The sequence below is a fragment of the Oncorhynchus mykiss genome, chromosome 20 (genome assembly GCF_057628025.1).
Source record: "Oncorhynchus mykiss isolate SJ-2025 chromosome 20, ASM5762802v1, whole genome shotgun sequence".
NCBI classification, from domain to species: domain Eukaryota; kingdom Metazoa; phylum Chordata; class Actinopteri; order Salmoniformes; family Salmonidae; genus Oncorhynchus; species Oncorhynchus mykiss.
Window position 1 is genome coordinate 13,622,447 of NC_143041.1, and position 10,000 is coordinate 13,632,446.

Below are 10,000 nucleotides of genomic sequence, written 5' to 3' on the forward strand. Positions count from 1 at the left end.
CCACCATGGTAGGGGACACACAGAACATGCTAGAAACTCTGTACCTGTCAGTGTGCCTTCAGAGAGGACCCAACTCACCCCCGGAATCATCAACACATCTAGAAGAACGAGACCAGGTTAGTCAGAGAGAGGTGTGGAACGAGGGATGGGCGAAGGAGAGAGAGTGTAAGAAGGAGAAATAGGGATGAAGTAAGAGCAGAAGGATGAAGATGACAACGTGGGCTGGTTAGTTCCTACTGTGAGTCTTTTCCACTTATTCTGAGTCCAGTGTGAGCTCGTGATACAGTTGATAAGGGTTCGATGATTCAGTTGGGGATTTTGTAGACAGTCAGTCAATCCCCGATATTCAAACCCCAAAATCCCAAAGATCTATGAACAAAAAATGACTGCGACACAAATAGAGCCACTCGGATGGAGTAAAAAAAAAAAGCAATCTCCCCATCAGAAGAAAACAGCTTACGTTTCCCTTCTCTTCACAAACTCTTGTGCCATCCAGAGAAGCAGAGTGTAGATTCTGAAGCCTGTCCAGTCACAAGGGGGTATACCTCTACTCTACATACCTTTAATAATCAACCATTCTCTTACTCTGTCAAATGATTCTACAACTTCAGTTACAGTTGTGCGCAAAATGGTTTCCAAGCAACAGAAAAAGAACAAGCTTGAGGTTACAGACCGGATAAAGGAAAGGCTATAAACCATAAACTAAAGATAATCTATAGAAAAATGAAACGGAGAAAGAAACCAATGGACATGAGGGGCCTTGAACAATTATAGAGACGGATAGAGGAGGGCATGTTCATTCTCTATTTGTTTCGGAAGCATTTGAGAGTGGTTTGTACAGGCCGGTTTAAGGGGAAAGGGGGATACCTAGCCAGTTGTAGAACTGAATGCATTCAACCAAAATATGTCTTCTGCATTTAACCCAACCCCTCTGAATCAGAGAGGTGCAGGGGGCTGCCTTAATCGACATCATCAGCACCCTGGGAGCAGTTGTTAGGGGTTAATTGCCTTGCTCAAGGGCAGAAAGGCATATTTTCCCACCTTCCCGGCTCGGGGATTGGATCCAGCAACCTTTTGGTAACTGGCCCAACACGCTTAAACACTAGGCTACCTGCCGCAGGTGTGTGAGTGAGGGCAAGAGGGTGGAAGTAAAAGAGTGAGCGAGAGGGAGACTGTGTGTGTTCGGTCTGTTTGAGTGACTGTATGTGTGTGAGAGGGTGTGAGAGCATGGGAGAGTGTGAGTGCATGAGCACTTTGGGCACACCACATCTGCAAGAGAAAATCCATATCCATCTGTATTTCTCAAGAGATTCCCACTGTCAGCTACCGAAGGCATTCCCACTGTCAACTACCATCAACATTTGATGAAAAAAAATCCAAATGATCTTACTTTGATCCACCAAAAGTATCTCTACAGCCAATACGGCTACTGAAATAACCACTATTTCTCATATCCAATGTTTGGGGTTAGAAGGCAGTGGAATCACTATAGAGAGGCGAAGTCGGGCATCTGGTAACCCGTTCTTGTACAGCTGGAGGGGCGGCCGGGCAAAGATCTAGGATCAGCTAACCTTCGTATGATCCTAACCCTTTTCATAAAGAGGAAACCATAGATCAGCATCTAGGTACTCCCTAGTTTGGTTTGTAGTTCTACCTACCCCTCCGGATGTACTACAACTACATGCAGGAGAGGAGGGGGAAGGGGGGAGATAGGGGGGATGTAACCTCGCCCTCACCCCACCCCCCTCCCTCTAACTCTGAAAGTACCACGCCATGCAAGTCCCGTCCACCAGTACTCACTGGGCATGCTCCAAGGGGACGGTCCTAAGTACACCCTCTACGATAGGCCAGGCAGGGGAAAGGGGGGGGGGGGGGGGGTCTATTCTTACTAGACCAGCGCTCAACAACTCCGATCCTGGAGAGAGGCTGGGTGTGTGGGCTTTTGTTCCAGCCCAGCACTAACACACCTGATTCCAGGCTTTACAATTATTGCTGGGCTAGAATCAAATCCTCAAATCCACACCCAGTAGCTCTCCTGGACCAGAATGGGTGGCCACTGACCCCCACACAAAGAGAGGATATCTAGCGGGGACACTACAGGGAGGAAAACCATTTAAAAAGAAAAGGCACTTCTACATTAATGCAAAATAGCAACTATTCCAGGTCTAGCGCGCTTCTACGTCCGTTGACTTCGGTCAAATCAAACCAAAACAAGCTCAAACCAGGCAGGACTCAGAAAGATGTGGAAAGACTACCGACCAGCCAGCTCCTTCTCCTTACTCCGTCTCTTTTTCTCCATCCGTTTCAGTCTCTTCTCCTCCCTGCGCTTGGCCTCCTCGGCCTCCTGGCTGCGCCGACACTTGTGGAAGTTCTCCACCACCACGCCCACGAACATGTTGAGCACAAAGAAGCTGACGATGAGCAGGAAGGAGATGAAGTAGAGGAGCATCCACGGGTTGTAGTTCAGCTGTGGCTGGAGGGGGTAGACATAGACAGAGTATAGTGTAATATACTGTACTCGCACACACACAGTATGATGTTATATACACGCACTCGAGTTATGAGTATTGTGGTGGTGCACTCTATGCAAACGCCGAAAAACCAGCCCCAAGTCCCACTGGGCACAGACTTGAACGTCTATTCCACGTGGGTTCAACGTCACTTTATTGAAATGACGTGGAAACAACGTTGATTCAACCAGTGTGTGCGCAGCGGGATGTGTGTGTGTCTCTATCCAACTTGAGCGGAGCACACTACCAGCTAGCTGCCTTTTGTGACTGCCAGGACCACCGTCATCCTGCTGCTACAGTCAACACGACAAAATGTAGAAATGAATGCAGAAATAAACACACGAACACTGTTAATTTGATACAAAACAGTACATCTGGAAAGCTAAATGTATGAGTATACACAGTACTGTAAGCTGCAGAACGTGTGGAAGAAGCTAGAGGCGTGTTGGATGATGTTGGACAGTAAGCAGCTTATAGAGAGGAGATCAATGCCTCGTCCCTAAAGCAGAGACAGAAACGCTGACCTGATGTTTCATAAACATCAACACATCTCTGGTCCTAGCCGACCAAGCCTTTGTTCTGCTGTTCTGCTACTGTATCTCTAGTGAACAGAGGAAAAAGTGCATGTGTGTGTGTGTGTGTGTGTGTGTGTGTGTGTGTGTGTGTGTGTGTGTGCGTGTGTGTGTGTGTGTGTGTGCGTGTACATATTCAGTGGCTAGTGAGTTTACACACCCCTTCCACAGTCTTCACATTTTGCTGTCTCAAAAGGAATACAAATAAATACAAATCCTAAAGATCTACACAACCTACTCCGCATTTTCAAAGAGAAAGTATAATATAGAACGTTCCCCCAAAGATGTCTTGATAGCTTATGTCTTCACACCCCAGAGTTAATACTTGGTTGAAGCTTTTCTACAATAATAGTATCCTACCAAATGTACCCAGCCCTCAGGGCAACATATGCCCATTGTTTTTGTCAAAATTGCTCAAGCTCAGTAAATTTGGTTAGGAATCATTGACAGGCAGCAGGGGCAGACTGAGGAAAATCATTCGGCCCTTGCATTTTATCCACACCATCCCACATCACCGCGCACACCAGCCCACATTACTATTACAGCTTTCCAGAAGAACATTTTTCCTTGGTGTCACTGGTGCCACCAACGTTTATAGTTGGTGGCACCAGCCCATTATGTGGTTGGACCCACTTAACAAAGAGCTGCAGTCAGTTTCAGATTGGGTGGCAAGAAATCAGTTCGTCCTGAATATTTCAAAAATGAAAAGTATTGAATTTGGGACAAATCCTTCACTGAACCCTAAACCTCTACTAAATCTTGTAAGGAATTATGTGGACATTGTGGTGTGGTAAGGAGCCACAAAGAGGGACTTTACAATTACAATCGGCCCAGAACAGAGCAGCACGGCTGACCCCTAAATGTACACAGAGAGCTAACATTAATAATATGTCAATCTCCCCTGGCTCAAAGTAGAGCAAAGATTGACTTTGTCAATGTTTGTATTTGTGAGAAGTATTGACATGTTGAATTCACAGAGCTGTCTGTTTGAACTACTATCACACAGCTCTGACAACCATGGTGGAAAAAGTACCCAATTGTCATACTTGAGTAAAAGCAAAGATACCTTAATAGAAAATAACTCAAGTGAAAGTGAAAGTCACCCAGTAAAACACTCCTTGAGTAAATGTCTAAAAGTAGTTGGTTTAAAATATACTTAAGTATCAAAGGTAAAAGTACTTGCTAAAATATACTTACGTATCAACAGTAAACGTATAAATAATTTCAAATTCCTTATATTAAGCAAACCAGATGGCACCATTTTCTTGTTTTTGTATATATTTACAGAGAGCCAGGGGCACACTCCAACACTCAGACATGATTTACAAATGATGCATGTGTGTTTAGTGAGTCTGCCAGATCAGAGGCAGTAGAGAGGACCAGGGATGTTCTTTCAATAAGTGTGTGAATTGGATCATTGTCCTGCTAAGCATTCAAAATGTAATGCGTTTTTGGGTTTCAGGGAAAATGTAGTGAATTGAAAAGTTGTCAAAAATATAACTAGTAAAGTAAAGTATAGATACCGGAAAAAAAATGAAATGCCTTAAGTACCCCACAAGACAAAGGTCTCTTCTCAGTCCCCAATTCCAGAACAGACTACGGGAGGCACATAGTACTACATAGAGCCATGACTACATAGTACTCTATTCCACATCAAGTAACATGCAAGCAGTAAAATCAGATTTACAAAACAGAACAATACACCTTATGGAACAGCGGGGACTGTGAAGAGACACACACACAGGCACAGACAACCACATGAACACACATCAGACAACATACGCACTACACACACACGTACACATGGATTTTGTGTTGTAGATATGTGGTAGTAGAGTGTGAGTAGAGTGAGTCGCCACCTTTAACGTGTTATGAAATCTGTTGTGAAATGTAATGAAATGTTTTTTTAATTGTATATAACTGCCTTAATTTTGCTGGACCCCAGGAAGAGTAGCTGCTGCCTTGGTAGCAGCTAATGGGGATCCATAATAAATACAAATCGTGAAACGGCCTAATCATCTTATTAAGTAATTCATACTGCTTTATTACAAAGTATAATAAATACTGACTGCTGAGGTACCCAAGAAATGTGTTTTTTTTAATCTAACACATCCAGGCAGGAATGCATACTTCAAGATATTTTGATGTGCAACTAAATCTAGACAGCCATGAATTTTGGGTTGACAATTACACTATAGTTGCCATATTTAACTGTCTAAAATAAGATTGCAGAATTTCCTGATTTCTGTCTTGCTCAATAGAGTTGCATTACATACAGCTTTATGTGCTCTAACTAATATCATAGGCTAAATCATTTGGGGTGCAACACCTGAGGAAGTGGAAACTCAAAACATTCTAACTATAATACCCGCTGCTAGTAGCCATGTATTCATCAAACTGTAAATGTAATGTCCTAAACAAATGTTGCAGTTGTAGGCTACTACCCATGAGACCTATAGGTCTATTCCCTCGCATTGGCCGGTGCGCTTTCTGGGTGTGCACCGCTCCATATCTCAAAGCCATATCAAATATCTTGGTTGTAAAGTAATTGTTATTGAGCTGAATATTGAGAGTTGAGAAATACAAATTATACCCACAGAAAGCTGAGACCCTCCTCTCCTTGACAGGGACAAGGGGACAAAGCTTCCAAAGTAGTGTTTTTCCACAAAATGTCATTTTGTAATGGCTCACTCATCAAACCAGTGAGACCATTGTTTGACCAAATCATGGTTTAGCAGCTCCACAAATGTGAAGTTTTGAGTGAGATGACAATGTATAATGTGCTTTTTCTACATTTATGGGCAATCCATGATCTTTTTACAATCCATGATCTTGACTTTCTTAACTCATGACAGAGTCTGAGCAGGTCTCTTTGCTGATGCCAGGTTTGACTTTGAATGTGAGTTCAGCCTATCAGAAAACCGGGCCCTCTTGGTAGGGAGGCCGGCCATTGCCCACTGATCAGCCAAATGCTCATTATTTTTTATTTTATTTTACCTTTATTTAACTAGGCAAGTCAGTTAAGAACAAATTCTTATTTTCAATGACGGCCTAGGAACAACTGCCTGTTCAGGGGCAGAACGACAGATTTGTACCTTGTCAGCTCGGGATATGAACTTGCAACCTTTCGGTTACTAGTCCAACACTTTAACCACTAGGCTACCCTGCCGCCCCATAGATTATAGATTAGAATAACAGAGAAATTGCTAAAAAAAATCTTAACAGGCCCATTTTATTTTTATATATTCAAAATATTTTTGTGTGTTTTTGTGTCAATTTCGATCAGCCCACCCAACAAAAAATGGTCCAGCCCATCAGGCATTTGCCAGAATTACCAGATGGCAAATCCGCCCCTAACGGACAGCAATATTCAAATATTGTCTCTGACTTTCAAGCAAATTTAAGTCAGGACCACTCAGGACCACTCCACACATCTTGGGAAAGCCCTTCTGGTGTGAATTTGTGTAATTGTCTCACTGAAAAATAAAACTACATTCCAGGCTTTGGTTTTCCTTTACATTTCTACCTGGGCTTGGCTCGTTTCATATTTATTTTGATCCCGACAAACTCCACAGTCGCTGCCGATGACAAGCATACCCATAACATGATGCTGCCACCGTAATACTTTAAAATACAGCGAGTTTCACTCTGGGTTGTGTTGTATTGGATTTGACCCAAACCTGCAGTTTTTACTTTAGGCCAAAAAGTTATTGTCCTTGCTGTGTTGTAGTATTCCTTAATGGCCTTGTTGCAAACAGAATGGATGATTTGTAGTGGATTTTTTTTTACATAGTTTTCCTTCTTTTCATTTCGTCATACAGGCCAGTAATGTGGAGTGAATGCAATGTTGTTGATTTTATTTATACTTTTTTATTTATTTCACCTTTATTTAACCAGGTAGGCAAGTTGAGAACAAGTTCTCATTTACAATTGCGACCTGGCCAAGATAAAGCAAAGCAGTTTGACACATACAACAACACAGAGTTACACATGGAGTAAAACAAACATACAGTCAATAATACAGTTGAAAAATAAGTCTATATACAATGTGAGCAAGTGAGGTGAGATAAGGGAGGTAAAGGCAAAAAAAGGCCATGGTGGCGAAGTAAATACAATATAGCAAGTAAAACACTGGAATGGTTGATTAGCAGTGGAAGATTGTGCAAAGTAGAGATAGAAATAATGGGGTGCAAAGGAGCAAAATAAATAAATAAATACTAAATAATAAATATAAATAAATGCTAAATTATAGATGGGCTATGTACAGGTGCAGTAATCTGTGAGCTGCTCTGACAGCTGGTGCTTAAAGCTAGTGAGGGAGATAAGTGTTTCCAGTTTCAGAGATTTTTGTAGTTCGTTCCAGTCATTGGCAGCAGAGAACTGGAAGGAGAGGCGGCCAAAGGAAGAATTGGTTTTGGGGGTGACCAGAGAGATATACCTGCTGGAGCGTGTGCTACAGGTGGGTGCTGCTATGGTGACCAGCGAGCTGAGATAAGGTAGGACTTTACCTAGCAGGGTCTTGTAGATGACCTGTGGGTTTGGCGGCGAGTATGAAGCGAGGGCCAGCCAACGAGAGCGTACAGGTCGCAGTGGTGGGTAGTGGCAGTGGTGGGTAGTATATGGGGCTTTGGTGACAAAACAGACAGCACTGTGATAGACTGCATGCAATTTATTGAGTAGGGTATTGGAGGCTATTTTGTAAATGACATCGCCGAAGTCGGTTTAACAAGGGTACAGTGCCTTGCGAAAGTATTCGACCCCCTTGAACTTTGCGACCTTTTGCCACATTTCAGGCTTCAAACATAAAGATATAAAACTGTATTTTTTTGTGAAGAATCAACAACAAGTGGGACACAATCATGAAGTGGAATGACATTTATTGGATATTTCAAACTTTTTTAACAAATCAAAAACTGAAAAATTGGGCGTGCAAAATTATCCAGCCCCTTTACTTTCAGTGCAGCAAACTCTCTCCAGAAGTTCAGTGAGGATCTCTGAATGATCCAATGTTGACCTAAATGACTATTGATGATAAATACAATCCACCTGTGTGTAATCAAGTCGCCGTATAAATGCACCTGCACTGTGATAGTCTCAGAGGTCCGTTAAAAGCGCAGCGAGCATCATGAAGAACAAGGAACACACCAGGCAGGTCCGAGATACTGTTGTGAAGAAGTTTAAAGCCGGATTTGGATACAAAAAGATTTCCCAAGCTTTAAACATCCCAAGGAGCACTGTGCAAGCGATAATATTGAAATGGAAGGAGTATCAGACCACTGCAAATCTACCAAGACCTGGCCGTCCCTCTTTCAGCTCATACAAGGAGAAGACTGATCAGAGATGCAGCCAAGAAGCCCATGATCACTCTGGATGAACTGCAGAGATCTACAGCTGAGGTGGGAGACCCTGTCCATAGGACAACAATCAGTCGTATATTGCACAAATCTGGCCTTTATGGAAGAGTGGCAAGAAGAAAGCCATTTCTTAAAGATATCCATAAAAAGTATTGTTTAAAGTTTGCCACAAGCCACCTGGGAGACACACCAAACATGTGGAAGAAGGTGCTCTGGTCAGATGAAACCAAAATTGAACTTTTTGGCAACAATGCAAATTGTTATGTTTGGCGTAAAAGCAACACAGCTCATCACCCTGAACACACCATCCCCACTGTCAAACATGGTGGTGGCAGCATCATGGTTTGGGCCTGCTTTTCTTCAGCAGGGACAGGGAAGATGGTTAAAATTGATGGGAAGATGGATGGAGCCAAATACAGGACCATTCTGGAAGAAAACCTGATGGAGTCTGCAAAAGACCTGAGACTGGGACGGAGATTTGTCTTCCAACAAGACAATGATCCAAAACATAAAGCAAAATCAACAATGGAATGGTTCAAAAATAAACATATCCAGGTGTTAGAATGGCCAAGTCAAAGTCCAGACCTGAATCCAATCGAGAATCTGTGGAAAGAACTGAAAACTGCTGTTCACAAATGCTCTCCATCCAACCTCACTGAGCTCGAGCTGTTTTGCAAGGAGGAATGGGAAAAAGTGTCAGTCTCTTGATGTGCAAAACTGATAGAGACATACCCCAAGCGACTTACAGCTGTAATCGCAGCAAAAGGTGGCGCTACAAAGTATTAACTTAAGGGGGCTGAATAATTTTGCACGCCCAATTTTTCAGTTTTTGATTTGTTAAAAGAGTTTGAAATATCCAATAAATGTCGTTCCACTTCATGATTGTGTCCCACTTGTTGTTGATTCTTCACAAAAAAATACAGTTTTATATCTTTATGTTTGAAGCCTGAAATGTGGCAAAAGGTCGCAAAGTTCAAGGGGGCCGAATACTTTCGCAAGGCACTGTATGTTTGGCAGCATGAGTGAAGGATGCTTTGTTGCGAAATAGGAAGCCAATTCTAGATTTAACTTTGGATTGGAGATGTTTGATGTGAGTCTGGAAGGAGAGTTTAGTCTAACCAGACACCTAGGTATTTGTAGTTGTCCACATATTCCAAGTCGGAGCCGTCCAGAGTAGTGATGTTGGACAGGCGGGCAGGGGCAGGCAGCGATCGGTTGAAGAGCATGCATTTAGTTTTACTTGTATTCAAGAGCAATTGGAGGCCACGGAAGTAGAGTTGTATGGCATTGAAGCTTGCCTGGAGGGTTGTTAACACAGTGTACCTTTGTATTGTGGTGGCAGCACCATTTTATGGGTATACTTGTTGCCGGCAGGGACTGGGGAGTTTGTTGGGATAAAATATGAAAGGAGCAAAGCCCAGGTAAAAAGTTAAAGCCCAACTAGTTCTTCTAAATACCTAACCTTGGGATAGAGTTTTATTTTTCGGCAGGGCAATTACGCTAATGTTTATGCCAAAGACACACCAGACTGGCTTTCCAAGATGTGTTTAGTATTCCTTAAGGT

The 10,000-nt window shown here is 42.7% G+C and overlaps 1 protein-coding gene across 16 annotated transcripts in view; it reads right to left on the minus strand.

The window, feature by feature from the left end:
* The window catches only part of cacna1g (calcium voltage-gated channel subunit alpha1 G), a 199,397-nt gene that overhangs the window by 31,725 nt on the left and 157,672 nt on the right, over window positions 1-10,000 (minus strand). For 10 of the 16 annotated variants that reach the window (XM_036956460.2, XM_090212290.1, XM_090212289.1 and 7 more), the window contains one exon: window positions 2,260-2,473. In XM_036956460.2, the coding sequence (XP_036812355.2) occupies window positions 2,260-2,473 (214 nt within the window). The remainder of the gene's footprint in view (window positions 1-2,259; window positions 2,474-10,000) is intronic. The other 6 variants (XM_090212291.1, XM_090212295.1, XM_090212293.1 and 3 more) reach the window with 1 other exon arrangement.